This window comes from Otolemur garnettii, unplaced genomic scaffold (genome assembly GCF_000181295.1).
Source record: "Otolemur garnettii isolate 467f Iridium unplaced genomic scaffold, OtoGar3 scaffold00263, whole genome shotgun sequence".
In the NCBI taxonomy this organism is placed as follows: Eukaryota; Metazoa; Chordata; class Mammalia; order Primates; family Galagidae; genus Otolemur; species Otolemur garnettii.
The window spans coordinates 88,263-108,771 of record NW_003852658.1 but is presented as its reverse complement, the minus strand read 5'-3'; the positions used below and the strand labels follow the sequence as shown (position 1 = coordinate 108,771).

Here is a 20,509-nt window from a genome sequence, read left to right as displayed (position 1 = left end):
TTTTTTTTTTTTTTTTTTGGAGATAGAGTCTCACTTTGTCGCCCTTGGTAAAGTGCTGTGGTATCGTAGCTCAAAGCAACCTCAAACTCCTGGGCTCAAGTGATTCTTTTGCCTCAGCCTCCTGAGTAGCTGGGACTACAAGCACCCGCCACAACGCCCAGCTATTTTTAGAGGTGGAGTCTCCCTCTAGCTTAGGCTGGTCTCAAACTCAAGCTCAGGTGATCTACTTGCCTCAGCCTCCCAGAGTGCTGGGATTATAGGTATGAGCCACCACGCCCAACTGGAGCTATACTCTTTAATCGTATAACCCCACTGACAGAATTTATCTTAAATAATCCAGAAAGAGAAAAATAAACTATAATTATTTTTATACCGTTAACAAAAAGCCAGACATGTAGAGACTCTAAATAGAAGTTGAATGGTTAAGATCTCCTTAGAGGTATATTATACAACATTAAATGATATTAATGCAGATCGTGAGGCATCAGGAAGGTATTTTAGTTGACCTTTGAATAACAGGTGCCAAGCCCTAGGCTGTGCTAGGAGCCAGGGAGACAAGTAGTGAGCCAGCTTGCGCTCTCTGAGCGTCCTACTGCGGAAGTGTAGGTTGCAGGGAAGACATAGGAGGGCAGAAGTACATTCCCTGAGTTTCAAAGAGTCCAGGAAAGCTAAAGAAAAGAGGAAATAGTTGAGATGGGCTCTAAGTTTTATCGAATAGATACATTTGGGAAATATAGTTAATGTGTTCAAGTGTTTTATTGTGTACCCAGTACGTTTCTAAGCACTTTTCATTATCCTGTTAATTCCTCTCAACTCTGTGTGGCCTGCACCATTGTGAAAATGAGTAAACTGAAACTTAAAGTGGTCTTCTGTTAACATGCTGAGGGCTGGCGGGGTCAGCAATGAAACCTGTGATATATTTGCCTTCTAGAATCTATGTTTGAAATCACTGTATTTCACTATGGCCTCCAGGTATGAGAACATTCTGCCTATGGAGGTATTAATATATTAAAGCTATAAAAGAAAATGGTTTTGTTGGAATATAAGAATTCCTTTTTCTTTTTCTTTATTTTTTTGAGACAGAGTCTTATGTCGCCCTCGGCATCACAGCTCACAGCAACCTCAAACTCTTGGGTTTAAGCGATTCTCTTGTCTCAGCCTCCCAAGTAGCTGGGACTACAGGCACCCGCCACAAGGCCCGGCTGTTTTTTTGTTGTAGTTGCTATTGTTGTTTGGCAGGCCTGGGCTGGATTCGAATCCGCCAACACCAGTGCATGTGGCCGGCACTCTAGCCACTAAGCTACAGATGCCAGGCTTTTTTAAAATTAATTTTTAAATGTTAACATGTGGGTGTTCTTGCCAACAGCTAAATACCTGTTGCTTATTGTTTTGAGAATCCTATCCCTGAAGGAACTGGGTGCAAATATGAAGTGGAACTATGTTTCCCTTAAAAAGAGGATCTGGGATCAGGTCCTCGTATTCCCATCTGATATTTCATTTTCCTGACATACAGAGTCTGACAATTAAGTTTGCAAACTCATCCTAGAAAAAATGCTACATACCCATTACTAAATATCACTGTAGTCACCTGTGAAGTCCCCCCCTTGGGAAGCTGTGCACCAAATCACAGCAGCTACCTCCTAATCCGCCCTGCAAAGCAATTTTGGGACTCTTCCTGTAACGACCACCAAAGCTGTTGTTTGTATTACCCTTGATGTTCTGAATGTCATCAAAATGTCTTCCTTTCGATGTTTCTTTTATCTTTGAGTAAGGAAAAAAGTCATTGGGGGCCAGATGAGGTGAGTAGGGAATGTGTTCCAATATGGATTATTTGTTAATGGGTAAAAACTCCCTCACAGACAGTGCTATGTGAGCTCTTTGCTTTTTTTTCTGTTCATTGGTGAGCTCCTTCCAGACCATTTTTGCACATACCTTTCTCATGCCAAGATTTTCAGTTAAGATTTTCCTGTTTCTCTGTTGATGTTTCTTTTACCTTTTTTTTTTTTTTTTTTGCAGTTTTTGGCCGGGGCTGGGTTTGAACCTGCCACCTCCGGCATATGGGGCCGGCGCCCCACTCCTTTGAGCCACAGGCATTGCCGTCTCTATGGATGTTTCTTTGGTCCACTACCTTTATGTTTCTCACTGTCAGCTGATGGTTTTGACATACTATTTGATGACTTTTTAAAATGTGTTCATCAGTTCTGCGCGTTACTGGCTGCCCTGTCCTCTCATCATTAGTGATGCTTTCTCTCCCCTCAGAGATCTTTAATCCCTTTACACACGGCTGGTTTCTTTGTGGCATTGTCCCCATAAACTTGGACTATTGTCTCTGATTTCACTTCCACCACTCTTGCCACATTTAACAAGAAATGTAATGTTTGTTCATTGCTCTAATTCAAACTCTGACATTCTTGTGACGGCACACAAAAACATGCAGCAACAACGATGAATATTGAACACAAAACATGCAGCAACAACGATGAATAATGAACACATTCAGCACATCCACAGGAACAGAGCCAGGAGACTGATACGCCGAGGTTAGGAGACCTCCCCGAGTTGTTTGTACAGTGTTGCCCATGTAAGTGCACGGTGGCAAATTTGTGAACTTAAGTGTCAGACTTTGTAGGCAGTGAGTAAAGATACGCTAAGTTTGACAGTTTGGAAAAAATGTTTAGGAAAGAATAGGGGTGTGATTTGGAGAGTGTGTTGCTTACTGTGATTCTCTTAAATCAACAATATAGACTTCTCTATACACTTATTTGTCAGGATGAAACTATACTGAGAGCCTTGTTCCAAAGTCAAAGGCGAGATGGAAGACCTCAGTCTTTGTCATGTCACAGGCATTTGATAATGTCACTACAGTTTTCATAAGAAACCTGGGGGAGTGAAGGCTTGCCTGCCAACTCTTATTTGAATTTTTTTAAACAGCTTTTGAATTTGGCATTTTCCGATACAGGAAGTAAGCTATTACCAACAGGGTGGTGGAACATGACATGGTTGTATACAGTCAAAAGAACAAAACTCATGCAATTAGAGGGTGGTGATTTTATTAAGTCTAGTTACTTTTTTATTAATAGTTTTTGGTGAAAACTGTCACTAGGTATTTTAGACATAAGGAAAGTGAAATGAGGGTACTATACACAGAGGAATTGGAATATTTTTGTTCCCACCATCTGGAATAGTCTTGCATATAGGAAGTGCTTGGTAAGTTATTTGTTGAAAGAATGACTGAAAGAATGTGAATGTTCTAGTTTCCTCTTAGTGCTAATATGCCTTTCTCATGGAAGCATACTGATGGATGGCATACCAGGTTGTCCTTTTCTGATGTTTCTAAAACATTAAAAGATGTTAAAACTCTTCTAACTCTCGCACTTAGTTTGCTTGGAAGCCAAAATAGCTAAAACAATTTTTAAAAGGAAGAATAAATTTGGAGTTATCATACTACCTATTCTAAGACTTCTTTTATAGCTGTACTAATCAAGTTAGTGGTATCAGTACAGGAACCGACAAATACTGTAGATTAATGGGACAGAGTCCAGAAATAGACACACACAAGTAGGGCCAAGTTTTTGGCATAGGTGCAAAATAATTTGAAGAAGAAATAGTGGTCTTTTCAATAAATGGTGTTAGAACAGTTGAAATCTAAGGAAGAAAGAAAATGAATCTTTGGCTAAACTTTAAACTTTGTACAAAAATGAACTCAAAATGAATTGCAGATCTAAATGTAAAATGTGAAACTATAAAACTTTTAGGAGAAAAATCTTCATGACCTAGGGTTAAAAGATTTCTTAGACATGGCAGTAAAAGCACAATCTAGAAAAGGAAAAGGTCAGTCATTTAGACTTCATCAAAATTACAAACGTTGCTTTTTTTGTAGGAGACAGTCTTGTCACCCAGACTAGAGTGCAGTGGTGTCATCTGGTCATTGTAGCTCACAGGAACCTCAAACTCCTGGGCTCAAGAGAACCTCTTACCTCACCCTCCCTGAGTAGCTGAGAATAGACACATGCCACTACACCTGCCTAATTTTTCTATTTTTAATAGAGACAAAGGACTTGTTCAGGTTGGTCTCAAACTCCTGAGCTCAAATGATCTGCTGGTCTTGGCCTCCCAGAGTGCTATGATTATAGGCATAAGCCACTAGTTCTGGCCCAAATTTTGCTTTGTGAATGGACCTACTAAGAGGATAAAAATATTCCAGAAAAGGGGAGAAAGTATTTGTAAATCCGTATCTGACTGGAGTCCAGAATGTATAAAAGCTTTCTAAACTCAACACCAAGAAAACAGTATACTTAGAAGATGAGCAATAAAAAGAAGAAGAAGAAGAAGATGGGCAGTAGGGCTGGGCGTGGTAGCTCATGCTTGTGATCCTAATACTCGGGAGACTGAGGTGGGTGCATTGCTTGAGCTCTGGAGAACAGCCTGAGCAGATGGAGACAACCCCTCCCCCCCAATCTCTACTTAAAAACTGAAAAACTAGGCAGGCATTGTGGTAGGTGCCTATAGTCCCAGCTACTCGGGGGTGGGGGTAGGACTGAGGCAGGAGGATCACTTAAGTCCAAGAGTTTGAGGTTGTTGTGAACTAAGCTGACACCACAGCACTCCACCACGACAACAGAATGAGACTCTGTCTCAAAAAAAAAAAAAAAAAAGAAGGAAAAGAAAAAGAAAGAAAGCGAGCAATAGACTTGAACAGATATTTCCCTAAAGACAATGTCAACAGCTGTTAAACATCGTTTGCCATTAGGGCAGCACACGTGAAAACCAAGGTGGGATGCTGTACTGTGTTTGTTAGAATGGTTAAAATAAAAAATAATCCTAGTACCAAGTGCTGATAAGGATGTGGAGAAGCTGGATCTCTCAGACTTTGCTAATGAGAATGTAAAATGGTACTGTGGTAAATTTTGATGACAACTAATGTTTTAATTATAAATAACATCAAGCTGCTTCATACATTGCTTCATACATACTACAGATGTGTAGTGGATAGAGTTTTAGAAATTATGATTCCAGCAGTGTTTTAAGAGCACAATGAAGTACAAAGGAAATGTCCATATTTTAGGGTCCATTTGTTTTGGGAAATAGGTAGTGGCAATGGTTGTATAACACTGTGAGTATAATTAATGCCCCTGCATTGTTCTGTTAATGGTGGCTGAAATGGCAATTTTTTTTTTTTTTTTGAGACAGTATCTGGCTCCATTGTCCAGGTTAGAGTGCAGTGCATGATCGATTCTCAAATTTCTGGCTCAAACAATTCTCCCGCCCCATCCTCTGGAATAGCTGGGACCATATGAACACACCACCACACCTGGCTGATTTTTTTTACAATGTTGCTCAGATTGGTGTCAAACTTCTGGCCTTGGCTGCCCAAAGGGCTGGGATTACAGGAGTAAGCCATTGCACCAGCCAGCAAATTTTATGTTAGATTTTTTTTTGCCACAATAAAAAAATCCATTGAATTGTGCCATTTGGTAGCTTCCACCCAATTTTCAATGGGCAGTGATTAATCAGCATTGTAAGGGCATGATAAAGGCAAATGACAAGAGAAAAATATAATAAAATCCTGTAAGGCCTTCCAAGAGATAAATATGCTCAATTAAAATCAGGTACGCATGCATTGATTTCTATATTTGGTAACACCTATCTTTGTGAAGACATTTTCAAAGATGAAATTGCAAAATCTCATTACAAGTCAGCATTAACAGATGAAGATTTGCAGTTGATTTTGATGAAAGAGAAACCCAGTTAAACCCCAGTTAAGTGAGAAGTTACTGCTCCATAAAAGAATTACATTCTTTTTATTAGTAGACCTGGATTATAAAAAATTGTACTCTATTACAATTTGAATTTTATTTGCAAACCTTTTGTGGAAATTTATTTTCTCTTGGAATAGAAGTACCTATAAAATGTCCTTGATTTTTGTCTCTTGGCCTATAAAAAATACTTAAAGTCTGGCCCTTTGGAGAAAAATGTTTGTTTACCCCTAGCTTAAAGCATTGATTTTTCTGTCTTTTTTTTTTTTTAAACTAATATATGCTTTTAAAGCAATCAAAATTTCTTTCTATGGCCAGGCATGATGGCTTATGCCTGTAATCCTAGCACTCTGGGAGGCTGGAGGTCAGTGGATCACTTAACCTCGGGAGTTCAAGAGTGAAACCTCTTTACTAAAAATAGAAAAATTAGCTGGGCATTGTGGTAGGTGTGTATAGTTCTAGCTACTCAGGAGGCTGTGGCAAGAAGAATCACTGGAGCCTAGGAGTTTGAAGTTGCTGTGAGCTGGGCTGAGGCGATGGTTAGGGTGAATCTGTCTCAATAACATCAACAGAATTTCACTCTATGCTCTGCTTTAGTTGCACCCCAGAAATTTTGATGATTTTCAGTTTCTTACTGTTCGAAACATTTTTTAGTTCTCATTTTAATGTCTTTTTAAATTTATATTATTTGGAATTGTATTGCTTAACTTCTGAACATTTGGGGATTTTCTCATTACTGAGTGCTAATTAAAAATTCCAAAGTGGGCAGCACCTGTGGCTCAAAAGGGTAGGACGCTGGTCCCACATGCCAGAGGTGGTGGGTTCAGACCCAGCCCCGGCCAAAAACTGCAAAAAAAAAAAAAGTTCCAAAGTGGTCAGAGTCTATACACTGTATGATATAGGTCTTTTGAGATTTATTGTAGTTTGCTTTATGGCCCAGCATATAATCCGTTTTGGCAAAAATGCAGTGTGTACCTGAAGTATTTTTAAAATCTATCATCTTCTTCTGAAGCTTTGGATACATATCCAAATAAGGGTATCCAAACAAAGTCCTTATATCATTCTGTACCTATTTTGTACAGATTCCGACGTTCCACTACTCACTTGTAGTATATGTGCTTATATATTTTTTCTGTGCTTATATTTTTAGCGTATCTTTCTTCTTTCTTAACCTAATAGTTTTTTGCTCTTTGTTTTTCCCTTTGTGATCACATGCAGCTTGCAAGTAAGAAAAAACCTTTGCCCAGCAGTCCTCAGTGCATGTCTCTGCGCTCTTAGTCTCTTGAAATCTGGTTTGCCTTTTCGCAAAAGGAAACAATTGTGCTTTCCAGGGCTGTAAACTTGCCTGATACCAAGTAGGTTTCTTATCTGAAGATGCCTAACTGTGCTGTGAACTAAAGCTGTTGTATTTGATCTGCATATGCATCCAGTGAGCCCTGTTCACAAAAGCCACCCTTTCAGTTCTGCTGATATTTGAGTGGCCTCTGTTCTTTGTGGGAAAGAGGTGATGTATAAAAATAGACTCTGCTTTTTGTAAGGTGTGGTGTGTTGATGCTGTACCAACTATTTCTCAATGTGTGTGTGGGGGGTCTGTCCATTGTTAGTATTTCACAATAATTGTTGGAAATGTTTGTGATAATCTGAGTTTCCCTGCTCAGAGAGAAAAGGAAGGTAAGGAAATTGAGGAAAATGAAGCTTTTCCTTCTACAACAGGAAAGCATAAACTTTGTGTTACCTTCAGAGTTATTTTTAGAGCGATTTTTAGAGTAAATGGGATGGATATATTCAGCCCCCCCATTACAGTCAGACCTGAATTACATGTACTTTTTGTTAACCTAATTAATTAACATTTAAAAGCTTCATAGTAAATAATATGTAACTATATTTCTTCTGCCTCATGTTACTGTTACAGGGAAGGCAGAGCCCGGCTCTTTAGCTGTGCAGCGAGTGAGGACCCACCTTCTGTTCTCCATGCTTATGAGAGACAGGAGACTATTACTGCGCCAGAGAGCCATTTAATTGGGGCCAATTGTGAAACTTTTGTTATAGTAAATAAGCAGTAGAACTTACAGTTAGAAGTGAAGTAATTGGGCTCGGCACCCATAACACAGTGGTTATGGCACCGGCCACATGCACTGAGGCTGGCGGGTTTGAACCCAACCTAGACCAGGTAGACAACAATGACAACTGCAACAACAACAACAAGATAGCTGAGTGTTGTGGTGGGCACCTGTAGTCCCAGCTATTTGGGAGACTGAGGCAAGAAAATTGTTTAAGCCTAAGAGTTGGAGGTTTCTGTGAGCTGTGACGCCACAGCACTCTACCAAGGGTGACATAGTGAGACTCAGTCTCAAAAAAAAAGTGAAGTAATTGATTCTCAGTCCATTTTGAGAAACAAGAGAAAACATTTGGTGATTAAAAATGTACATTTTACAACGCACAACACAAAGAGTGAGCCCTAATATGACCTGTGGACTTCAGTTAATAATGAGTCAGCACTGGCACGTCCGTTGCAACCCATGCACCACACTAATGGAAGATGTTAATAAGCAAAACGGATGGGGAAAGGATGGGCACAAGATCTGACAGTTAAGTTAAAAAAGTGCTAACATCCCTCATTGCTGAATCTCACTACAGTCACTACAGAGTCTGCGCTTGGCCATCTGGTGAGCACAGTGATACTCAGCCCTGAGGTCCGTAGCACTTCCTTTAGGATGAGTTTGTGAACTTAATTGTCTGACCTGAACCCATTATATGGGAATGCTCTATGTTCTCTGTTCAGTTTTTCAGTAAACCTAAAGGTGCTCAACAAAGAAAAATTTGTTAAAAAATTTTTAAATATCTAGCTGAATGTTCTTTAATGGGTTCATATTGTACAAAGTTATTGTTTAACCTCCTGACCCGTGGGATTACTCAGTGGACACGAAGCTGGTTGGCTGTTACATCAGTTAGATTTGCCTCTCACCCATATGTTAACTGTGCTCCTTTCTCTCTCCCTGTCTGTGAACAGGTGGAATGCCAAGATGCTTTGGAAACAGCAGCCCGCGCGGAGGGCCTCTCTTTGGACGTCTCTACGCATTCTCAGCTTCGAATCCTGGATGAGGACCATCCCAAGGGAAAATACCACCATGGCTTGAATGTCCTGAAGCCTATCCGGACCACTTCCAAGTAAGAGGCCCTGCTGCTCAAATGGCATGTCAGTGAAGCAGCAAAAGAATGTTTGAGAACTCAGACTAAGACTAGAGCAGCGGGGAAGACCTCTGTTTGCCAGATAGGGCTTTTTGTTTTGTTTTCATTTCGTTTTGTTTTTTGAGATGGAGTCTCCTTCTGTTGCCAAGGCTGGAGTATAGAATTCCTGGGCTCCAGTGATCTTGCTCTCTGAGGAGCTAGTACTATAGGCGCATGCTGCCACACCCTGCTAATTTTTCTGTTTTTTGTGGAGCTAGAATCTCGCTATGTTGCCTGGGCTAGAGTGCAGTGGCATCATAGCTCACAGCAACCTCACACTCTTGGCTTCAAGTGATCCTTCTGCCTCAGCCTCCTGAGTTTTGGGACTGTAGATCCCACTACCGTACCTAGCTAATTTTCTTATTGTTAATAGAGGTGGGGTCTCACTCTTGCTCAGGCTGGTCTTGAACACTTGGCCTCAAGCAGTCTTCCCACCTTGGCTTCCCAAAGCACTGAGATTATAGGCCTGAGCCACTGCACCCAGCCTATACAGTCTTTTAAATATAGGTTGGCCCCCTGGTATGTGTTGACAGTTTTGTGATTTTGATTTTCTCTTCTTAGACACCAGCACCCAGTGGACAATGCTGGGCTCTTCTCCTGCACGACATTTTCATGGCTTTCTCCTCTGGCCCGCAAGGCCCACAAGAAGGGGGAGCTCTTAATGGAGGACGTGTGGTCTTTGTCCAAGCACGAGTCCTCTGATGTGAACTGCAGAAGGTAGGCGTCTCTGGTCCACCCTTGTCCCGCGGTGCTGGGTGGGTAGGGCCTGAGCTAGGAGTTGAAGTCCGCGGCACAGCCCAGGAGAGCCGTGCTGTCCTGTGGAGGGAGGGTGGCCTGGGATGACTCTTTCTCTTTGCTCTTTTGCTTTACTCCTATTTCACCTTTGATTCTGTTTTAACCACGGGCTTTCTCTCTCTCTCTCAGCCCCGCTTCTTTTCCTGAGTCTGCAGGGAGATTATATCGCTGCCTTGTGACAGAGTACATTTTTGTGGTAGCTGATTGTCATGATTAAAATCTAGTTCACAACTTTACACTTTACCACAGGAACCTTCAGAAAGAGTTGGGGACCCTTAAGAAAGGGAGTTCTTACAAATTTTACTCATTGGTAACTTTTCTGGGTGGAAGGAAAGGCTTTGTCTCGTCATTTTCTGCATCCTGCGGGGCTCCCTATCTAGGGTAAATCAGTAGTTACCTCAGAAGGGTATTTTTTCCTGAAGGTGAAGACTGTACACAGTTTTAAAGGAAAGACTTATGTGAGTGGTGAGAAAGCCTGGAGACAAAGAGTGATGGCAGGAGGAAGCTAGGTGTGTCCTTTCTCCCGGGGAGAGTGTAACAAGGACGTGTCACTTGTTAAGACTAGAGAGACTGTGGCAAGAAGAGCTGAATGAAGTGGGGCCAGACGCCGCTTCCCTGCGAAGGGTTGTGTGGATCTTCTGCCGCACCAGGCTCGTCCTGTCCATCGTGTGCCTGATGATCACGCAGCTGGCTGGCTTCAGCGGACCAGTAAGTCTAACTATCCTTCCTGACAGTCTCCAGGGGCCCGGCCACGGCCAGCTCTAACACTCTTATTCTATTGCAGGGGTTGTGCTCAGCTTTGGGCTAGGTAGACTTAGAGATGCCTCCAGGTCTGTTGAAAGGGGTCAACGGATTTGGGAGCAAACGGTGGCTTGTCAGCAGCTGGAAGGATGAGGGGACACTGTTGCCAGAGAAGAAATGGAACTGGCTTGCTTTCCTGGGGCGGGGGAGAAACTGAGCTGATTCCAGTGCCACACGGGATTGTGCTTCTTGGTTGTGTGTCTTTGGTCCAGGAAAACATTTCTTGCGGTGCTGTGAGTGGGTGAGAGAACATTGTGTGGTGTGGCTGGTGAGCCAGCACCAATGACACGCCGGATGCCTGGAGGCAGAGTGTCACGTGTTTGGTGGTCTGTGGCCAGTGAGTCCTGAGAAAACGAGAGAACTGTCGAGGTTTTTGAGAGTCTGACCTGGAGTCCACTTTAAGTCTGGTTTATGGTGTGAACGGTGTGGCATATTGGGGTGGCAGCTGTGGCGTTTCTCAGTCCATACTAAAGCAGAGTAGGTGAGAAAGCCTTTGATGTTCACACTGTTTTCGGGGCACCTGTTCCTTACACCTGCTGTGCTGCCTTGCACTTGAGACTTTGATTAAATCTATTCTTTACATATTTGCCTTGAGGCATCGGATCAGTAGTACTGCTTATACTGTGCATTTTCCGTGTGTGGGTAAGCTGGAGGTTCATGGTTTTGGTAAGTACACAATCATGATGCATGGTGATTAGGTAAAACTAATTTACATTTTTATTATTTTTGATTTTCTTTAATATTTGATGTTTCTTGTTAAAGTGTTAAATCTCTTTTCTGAAGCAGAAAACACTACTTTTCTGGTATTGAGTTCCCATATTAATTGACCAACTAACATACTTTTATATAAATAAGAAGGACCACACAATCGAAATGTTATATTATTGACTAAATTGGCAAACACTTTCCTAGAGCCAGCTTCCCCCAAGAAGAGCTTCTGTCATTGTTTCACTACAGGGTTGGTGGCTGCTCTGATCATTCCTAGAATTGTTATACGGGTAGCGCCATACGCAGGCTTTCTTTCTAAAGCAATAATGGGTTTTCTCACTTCCACTTGGTCCCTACAAGAACGTCATTGGTTCCCCTTTTTTAAAAAAGAAAAAAATATTCCATGGACTTGTGGGATTTTAATTTTTTTTTTTTTGAAAAACGTTACCTGTGCACGTGTAGCTTGTGGCTTTCTAGTCACTCCCTTGAGCATCCGTATATTCCTTAACTTCTCATTTTTGGTGCAGTGTCCTGGGCTACTAATTTTCAGTAAACTCTTCTAGATGCCAGGGAAAGCCGAGAGCCTTCCTTTAACAGGAGAACAGCAGCTTGCTTTTTCTTCTCTGCCCTTTTGGGGAAGAATACCTCAGGTCAGTGTTTAGGACTGAGAAAGCAGCAGACTTATCCCTCCTCTTTCATGGATAAAAAGATTTCAGAGTGTGAACAATAAAGATTGGAATGTGTGAACAGTGCAAACTTCTTTTTTGGAGCTCCAGTTCTATTGCAGCTCTTCTAATTGGAGAGTGGAGAGCCAGGAAGGTTTTGAGATTAGTACTAGCAATGAGCAAACCTCTCATCTGTGGACCTAAATCCTTTGGAGGAACATCCATTTTAGATTTTGCAAAATTTCTAATCTGGCACAACTTTCAAACTAGCTTAACCTGTTCTTATAGAAATCTACTTAAGAACAGACTCCCCACATGTGAGCTCCCCAAATGTAGCATCTTTGTTTCTTGTACCCCTCCTCCCCCGTCCTGCCTGCCCAGGTCTCACTGAACCTTGGTAGCCACTCACAGAATGAGGGAAACACAATCAAAGTTGTTGTGTTTTTGCTTTTGTTTTTTAACTGCTAGCCAGCTGATGCCAGATATTTATGCAACAGAGTGATCCAAGGTTTTGGTGATGCCAGTGGACCAGCACTGTGTGCAGGGTACCCTAGGGTCACCCCTAACATTAATGGAGTTCCAGAATCTGTAAGAGCCATGGTCCTGACCATGGAAGGAAGACAGTAGCCAAATTGTTAAACTTACAGAGATGGTTTGGGGCCTGCCTGGATTAAGACAGTTTTAAAAGACCACGGCACTCTACTGAGGGCGACAAAGTGAGACTCTGTCTCTAAAAATAAAATAAAATAGGGCGGCTCCTGTGGCTCAAAGGAGTAGGGTGCCGGCCCCATATATCGGAGGTGGCGAGTTCAAACCCAACCCTGGCCAAAAACTGCAAATAATAATAATAATAATAAAATAAATAAAATAAAACAAAAGACCAGGCCTGACCTGTGATCTGTGTGTAAAGAATTCGCATCCGTCCCTGTAGACCTGCAGGAGAAGGCTGCCTCCCGCAGTGCTAAGTGCTATCTCTTTTGACGGATGCTAACTCTGCTCCAGGGCCTTTTGGGGAAAGGACAGTGTAAAACCCTTAGAGAGGTAAGTTCCCACCCTTCCAGCCTCTCTCCAGCTGCAGCTTGCTTGGTGCTGTCAGAATCTGGATTTGGGGGGAGTCTCTCTGTAGTGGAACCAGTGACAGAAGCTGTTCTTTAGAATTTTCAGGATGGCTGTATTCTGCGGTCAGAATGAGAGAGTCAAGCTGGGCAGAATCTCTCGCCAAGAGTTCAGGTAAGGTAAAGTTTATTCACTGGGAATGCTTTCCACAGCCAGACAGCTATGCTGACAGTCTTGAGTTTTCTTCCACTTTGTTTAAATTTAAATGATAAATTTGTAACTTTTTAAAAACTAAATTTTGGTTGGATTTTTTCATAAAAACTTTTTTTCTTTATCCCATACAAAATGGTTTGAAATGTCATTGCTTTTTTAAAAAAAACCTATGTGTTGGAAAATCTTTAATCTGCTCTTTCCTCTTTTTCCCCCCTTTGAAAGTTTTGCATAGTGTAAACGTTCATTACTGCCTTTTACCTTCCCTGCTCCTCCCCTCTGGGGGGTGCTAATGCTATTACCCAGTGCTGAAAAAACGGCACTCTAAAGGTATGGGAAGGAAGGAGCCCAAAGCAACAACCTGCTGTCCCTTCAGCTTCCTTTGGAGACTGCTCCATCAGTGCCAAGGTGTGTGGGAACATGCTTCACTGCACCGCCATCTCACTGAGTTGCTTCACGTGAGGAAAAGGGGCTTTGACCCTCTGACTCAGTTCCACATTTTGGATTGCATACTGGAAAAGAAGCCAATCTTCTTGCTAGTAAACCAACAGCCAGCTGTATGCAGTGCTGACCCAAGCAATGGATCTAAACCTAAAAAGCTGAGGGAGGGGAAAGGTGGAATATAGTAGTTGTGGAATTTGAAATCTCCCATTTTGATCAGGTTATTTGCCGGGACTGACATAAATCTGATTGGTGGGGATCTCTCCTAGGACCTAGTGGACATCTGGTATTGACTTACTCTCAGAAAAAAAAAAAAAAAAAATGAGAAACACAAAGTAACCCAGGGAGGGTCTGGGTTTTGAAATTCAGGATTAGTTCCCTCAGGACAGTCACATTTGGCCTGCCCTTTTGTCTGTGACGCAGCTCTGGCACGTAGTAACCTGTGCTATAAGGAATCAGGATAGATGAGTGGATGGGTTTCAGGTAAATTTTTTTTCTTCCTTTAGGGTGGGGGATTGATTTGGCCCTCTTTTGTTGTAGTTTATTTTATTTTTTGTCAAGATCAATTTTAGCTTCAAGGACTGGAAAAAACTCAGAAGGGTACCACCAGTTTTTCCTTGAGGCCTAGAATCCTGTATTCTGTCCTAAGCAGAGGTGATTTCTCTCAACTTGGTGCGCTAATAGCACCAGCAATTTTGAGCAGAATACCTTTTTGGGAGAATTTTTAGTTTAGTTTTGTTTTTTAATTCTCTTTCCTTAGCAGCAAAGTCTTTATTCCTAGAGAATCCACTCCCTTGCAGAATCGTTGCGACCTCAGGAGCCCTGACTGAGTGCTGTCAGCCTGGTGTACTACTTCGGACTCTGGAAACAGATGTTGGTTCTATTGTGTATTTCCACTGTGTGTAGTTAAAACAACAGTCTGAGGCCAGATGACCTGTTAGACGGCCAGCCCTGTGTAACCCGACTCTGTATGTTCCCATTGTATGTTACTGCAATGCTCCTTTGTACAGTGTTTGTGAGATGCTCTTTGAAGATGGTACTTTTATATTTTTTTCATTTTCAATAAAAGTGCGTTACTTCCCACTTCTGGTATTTAATACTGTTGCTGAATGTGCCTTGTGTGAGTGTGTGCTCCGGCGTTGCAGGACCTCAGAGCTGGAGGTGGCACTCGTGGTTCTTGGGGGCTGGCTGCCTTCCCTCTGCAGGTGGTGTTAGACATATGCTACCTGAGGTAACACGTTTTCGTTTTTGGGAGGGAGTCGGGAGTGGGGGGCCGTGGGAGGGTCTCTGAAGTTTTGATAGTCTGCTTTGTTTGCTTTCTTCTGTACTATTAAACTGCTGATGTTTATTTTCAGGAATGTTTTGCAAATGCACTTCTCACTCTTCCCCAGTACAACTGTAGGTACACTGTTCCTTTTTATCAAATAAGCACGTTTGAAACAATCCCCCAAAAGGTCTTAATTTCATTTAAAGAAATGTATCCATGCGTGGAGTTACTGGAATAAGGTCACATATATACTTTTGAATGACCATGTGTTTAGAATTAATTTCAGCTCATGGACAGTTTTATGTTACATTAGAAAGAGTAATGGTTTTGATAGCATCCTTACAAAGAAAGTCTCAAATCAGACTCACCTCCTGCAGAAAGCCCTGAATCCATCACCGCAGGCAGGCTGCAGTAGCGTCTGGTCCTGCGAGAAGGTTTTCCTTTGCGCACACTGACCGCCGTGCAGTGGAGCCGCCTACTCTTTCTAACTTAACATAATACCGTGGCATTGTGTGTGGGTGCCGTGGGGGTATTGACAGTGGCGTATGTTTCTCCCTGTAGGCCTTCATGGTGAAGCACCTCTTGGAGTATACCCAGGCAACAGAGTCTAACCTGCAGTACAGCTTGCTGTTAGTCCTGGGCCTCCTCCTGACAGAAATCGTGCGGTCTTGGTCGCTTGCACTGACGTGGGCATTGAATTACCGAACTGGTGTCCGTTTGCGGGGGGCCATCCTAACTATGGCATTTAAGAAGATCCTTAAGTTAAAGAACATTAAAGAAAAGTCCCTGGGTGAGGTGAGTGAGGAGTATTTGCTTCCCAGCATGACCTGCTGCTTTCCACTGGGCCCTTGCTGTGTCCTTATCTTCCTCCTGAGACAAGTGACCTGTGCCCTGGCCCGGTGCCCTCACTACTCTTTGTATCTCGTAGCTCATCAACATTTGCTCCAATGATGGGCAGAGGATGTTTGAGGCAGCCGCTGTTGGCAGCTTATTGGCTGGAGGACCCATCGTTGCCATTTTAGGCATGATTTATAATGTAATTATTCTGGGACCAACAGGCTTCCTGGGATCAGCTGTTTTTATCCTCTTTTATCCATCAATGGTGAGTAAGTAAGCCTCCGAACTGTGTCATGGCAGTTTCTCCTTAGGAGATGAGTTACTTCCACTGGGTTATAGTAGATCACAGGGGTATCACATCTCTGGTTGGAAATTTTCTCAAAAGCATTTAACCTGGTTTGGAAAAATCTGGAGTTGGACAGTGCTCGGTCCATATAGACAGAAATGTGACTTGAGAGGAACTAAAGTGTCATCTGCATAAAGGCAGAGGCTCCTAATGACATTTTTAAAAAGAGTCTAGCCAGGCACCGTCATGCACACCTGTGGTCTCAGCTACTTGGGAGGCTAAGGTGGGAGGATAGCTTGAACTTGAGACTTCAAGACTAGCCTGGGTAACACAGCAAGACCCAGTCTCAAAAACAAACAAACAAAAAAAACTATTAGGAGAAAAAGAGTGTGAGCAAAGGAGAACAACAGCAGGTGAGCCCTCCCCTGTGTAACACAGCAGCATTTGAATCACTTGGTTTCAAGTTGGTGCTACCTGATATGGCACTCCTGCCTCCCCTTATCTGTGATCACTGTGAGAACTTCACTGCCTTAAGAAAATAAGAATTAGTATTAGATTATAATTTAATAGATCACTTTTATTAAAACCAGTACAACTACCTGAAATCTGGCCTGTCCAAACAACATTATATGCTCATTGTATTTAGAATGATCTTAAGCAGATTAGGTAGTTCTCAGGTTTGAATGAGCTTCGATTTGATGTGGTATCGTTTTTCTTTTCAGATGTTTACATCACGACTCACTGCATATTTCAGGAGAAAATGTGTAGCCGCCACAGATCACCGTGTCCAGAAGATGAATGAAGTGCTTACATATATTAAATTTATTAAAATGTATGCCTGGGTCAAAGCATTTTCCCAGAGTGTTCAAAGTGAGTTTAAAGATTTCATCTGTTCATATGGTAGAAGGACTTTGGATTCTCTGGGTCTGATCCGTCACACAGCTTTGCTTCTGGAGCACAGTAGATCTAGGATTCCTCATGTCATAGGTCCTAATATACAGGCTTTGTGTTCAAAGGCATCTTACAGATTTGTACCCATAACCTCATGTCACATATGAGGAAACTGAGACTGGGAAAATTGTGACTTTCCCCAAATCACATAGTTAGGAACAATTTTGTTTCAAAGCCACTGTGTATGTTCTCATCCTGCCCGTGATTTCCTGGCCTGCCATGAGGCTGTCTCAGAGGACCATATCAAATGAGTGCGGAGAACTCCACTTTTGCCTCCTCCTGCTCTGTGGTTGCATATGCACAAGAGGTTGGTTGTTGTGTGACCTGAGTGGTGAGCTGGAGTCAGGATGGCTGGATTCTGGTCCTATCTGAAACTCTTAACTTTTTTATTTATTTTTTTTAAATGATGGATATTGAGGCTCAAGGTTGTCAGTGGCTGGGCCTAACCTGATCTGTAAATTTAGAGCAGGCATAAACATTTGCAATATATTAGTGCCACAAAACTAGGAGGAATAATTAGCACAGACTGGGCATTCAAAAAGATGTTGCAGTGGCAGTGCCGGTAGCTCAGTGGATAGGGCACCGGCCACACACACCCAGGCTGGCAGGTTCAAACCCAGTCCAGGCCAGCTAAACAGTAACTACAACAACAATAGCAAAAGAGAATAGCTGGGCATTGTGGTAGGTGCCTGTAGTCCCAGCTACTTGGGAGGCTGAGGCTTACTCTCTTGCACCCAAGAGTTTGAGGTTGCTGTGAGCTGTTGACGCCACAGCACTCTACTGAAGGCGATAGGGTGAGACTCTGTCTCAAAAAAAAAAAAAAAGTTGCAATGGTGGGTCTTAAGACAGATGAAATTGAAGAAGGACATATTTAAAGGCATTGTAGATTTTAAAGATGAATACATGGGTACATTTAAACTTGATTTAAATAAAAATATATGCACTGTTAATGGACCATCACCTCACAAGGAACTGAGTGAATACAGTTCATGTAGTTCCAGGAAGAATAGAAATATGGTGTTCAGATCAAGGTCCCTGTTTTAGTTTCACTGACTCAGCCTTCAGGAATGTTATGTTCAGGGTTATTTATGAGAGCTGTTAAGCTAAGAAGCATCTAGAGGAAGTGACTGCACACCGAGGTGTCCAGCAGTGGACTGGGCTGCCTAGTTAAATAGTGAGTTTGTTTGCACTAGAGTGGAACAAATGGACTCTGAAAGGATGTTTGCCAGCATCTGATGGCAGGATGGCTGCTCAGGGTCCCTTCTGGCTCTCAGATTCTGTAGTTTTTATGATCTCCTTTCTGGGATTCCACCCGTCCTTCATCTCTGACCGGTGTATGTAAATTTGAAAAGAGCATTGAGTTCTGTGTTTTTATTTGACTTGCACACTAGCTCTGATGATAGCTCCCAGCACAATGGTAGTACCTTTACAGTAGTGCATCGCCTCTCAGAAAAATGACTTTTATATTTAGAAATATGTCACCATTTTATTGTTTTGCTTCCTGTGCCATGGAGGACCTCCATGGTTATTCTGTTAATACTGGTTTTGCAGATTGAGGAAAAATCATTCTGCCTATAGAAATTGTATTTCACCCATCTTCTTCCAATCATCCATACAGCTTTTTGGTGTGGAAGCTTCTATCACGTTGCCAACATACAACAGGCTCTCTAGGAAATCTCAGGTCCTTTTTAACTCTCCAGTGCCATAGTCTTTCCTGTAATTCCTTAGGCAAAAAATAAACAGCTACTAGGTAAGAAAACAAGATTGCCAGTTGGACAATATCTTCACTCCTTTAAAACCTAAACAACTTACAGGAAGAATCAGAAAATGGGAGATGACCATTGTCCTCATATGTAGCGACTGCTCTCTGCCTGAATCATTCCTGTGACTTAGACATTTCAAACCTTAGGCTTATGGACCAGCTTTACTGGTGGAATTGCCTCTACATCACACTGACCTAGTATTTACACCATAGATGTTTTACTCCATAGTTTTCATTTTGAAACTTAGGTGTGGCTGAGGACCAACAGGGTCTTATTCGGTGGTAGAGGAGCAGTATCTCAAGGTTTCTTTTAACTTGCTTTGAAATTGGCTTGTTTTTATTCATAGAAATTCGAGAGGAAGAGCGTCGGATATTGGAAAAAGCTGGATACTTTCAGAGCATCACTGTTGGGGTGGCTCCCATCGTGGTGGTGATTGCCAGTGTGGTGACATTCTCTGTTCACATGACCCTGGGCTTCGATCTGACAGCAGCACAGGTCAGGGAGCCCTCAGGGATGGGGAACATTTTAGAAATGCTATAAATTGGAAGTTCTGGCAAGAATTAGATGTGTTTTTCCATATGTGTGATTGAGCTGAGAAGAGGAAGAGCAGAGAGCCAGCTCTTATTCACAAGAGGTGCGCGAGTTGTCTTAGACAACCTAAGTTTGGGCTTAACTATGAAAATATGGATCATCCTGTATTCCACATTTACTGAGAATTTTAATTGAAGGTCTCATAAAAACCCTACTTTTAAAAAACTGTAACCCAAAATAAATAAATGTAACCAACTTACAGTAACATTTGTCAGGCTATAACTTTCCTGGAAGGAAATTGATGACATCTGCATGACCTAATCAGGCTCAGATTCTTTTCTTTTCCTGTTTTCAGGCTTTCACAGTGGTGACTGTCTTCAATTCCATGACTTTTGCTTTGAAAGTAACACCATTCTCAGTGAAGTCCCTTTCAGAAGCATCAGTTGCTGTTGACAGATTTAAGGTGAGTGGTTCCTTTCCCCTCCCTCATGTCAGGAGCCATCCTGGCACAACTAATTGCTGCTTATGTCCCAGGGGCCATGCAGGTTGGCTGCACTTGGCTTTGGTTTGCCATTAGCCTTTTGGCAAGTTGGTAGGAAAGGGGGCAGTGGAGGAGACTGAATTAAGCCACAGGATGGACTGGTCACCCTTTTAAATTAATGTGGACTTTGACCTCTTGTGTAAGACTTGGTTCCCAGGATTTTAGTGTCTCCCTGTAGTGCTAGCCCCTTCCATCTGGTCCTGCTTTAGACCTGGATCTGAGCTATAATCTGAGCCTGATTAGGCTATGACTCACTGGGCCTTGAAGTGATTTAAACCTAGAAGACAAGTGGTGCTATTGGGTAACTCTCAGGGTTTTCTCCCCTTGATCTTTGCCACTATCATTTTGATTCATTGACACCCTAAGTGCTTTTTATTTATTTATTTTTTAGAGATAGCTAGAGTGCAATAGTGTCATCAGAGCTCACTGCAACCTCAAACTCCTAGGTTCAAGCAGTCCTCCTGCCTCAGTCTCCTGGTACCATGTGCCACCATGCCTGGCTAATTTTTCTTATTTTAGGTAGAGATGGGGTCCGACTATTGCTCAGGCTGGTCTTGAAATAAGTCCTTTTTTTTTTTTTTTTTTGAGACAGAGTTTTATTATGTCGCCCTCGGTTGAGTGCTGTGGTGTCACAGCTCACAGCAACCTCAAATTCTCGGGCTTAAGCAATTCT

At 42.3% G+C, this 20,509-nt stretch overlaps 1 protein-coding gene across 7 annotated transcripts in view; it reads left to right on the top strand.

Moving 5' to 3' along the window:
• Positions 1–20,509, top strand: part of ABCC5 (ATP binding cassette subfamily C member 5) — a 92,596-nt gene that overhangs the window by 19,795 nt on the left and 52,292 nt on the right. For 5 of the 7 annotated variants that reach the window (XM_003802841.2, XM_023508650.1, XM_023508647.1 and 2 more), the window contains exons 3-10: positions 8,767–8,924; positions 9,546–9,701; positions 10,340–10,487; positions 15,489–15,722; positions 15,856–16,029; positions 16,773–16,920; positions 19,111–19,259; positions 19,651–19,758. In XM_003802841.2, the coding sequence (XP_003802889.1) occupies positions 8,767–8,924; positions 9,546–9,701; positions 10,340–10,487; positions 15,489–15,722; positions 15,856–16,029; positions 16,773–16,920; positions 19,111–19,259; positions 19,651–19,758 (1,275 nt within the window). Of the gene's footprint in view, positions 1–8,766; positions 8,925–9,545; positions 9,702–10,339; positions 10,488–13,108; positions 14,744–15,488; positions 15,723–15,855; positions 16,030–16,772; positions 16,921–19,110; positions 19,260–19,650; positions 19,759–20,509 lie in introns of those variants that run through there. The other 2 variants (XM_023508651.1, XM_012813424.2) reach the window with 2 other exon arrangements.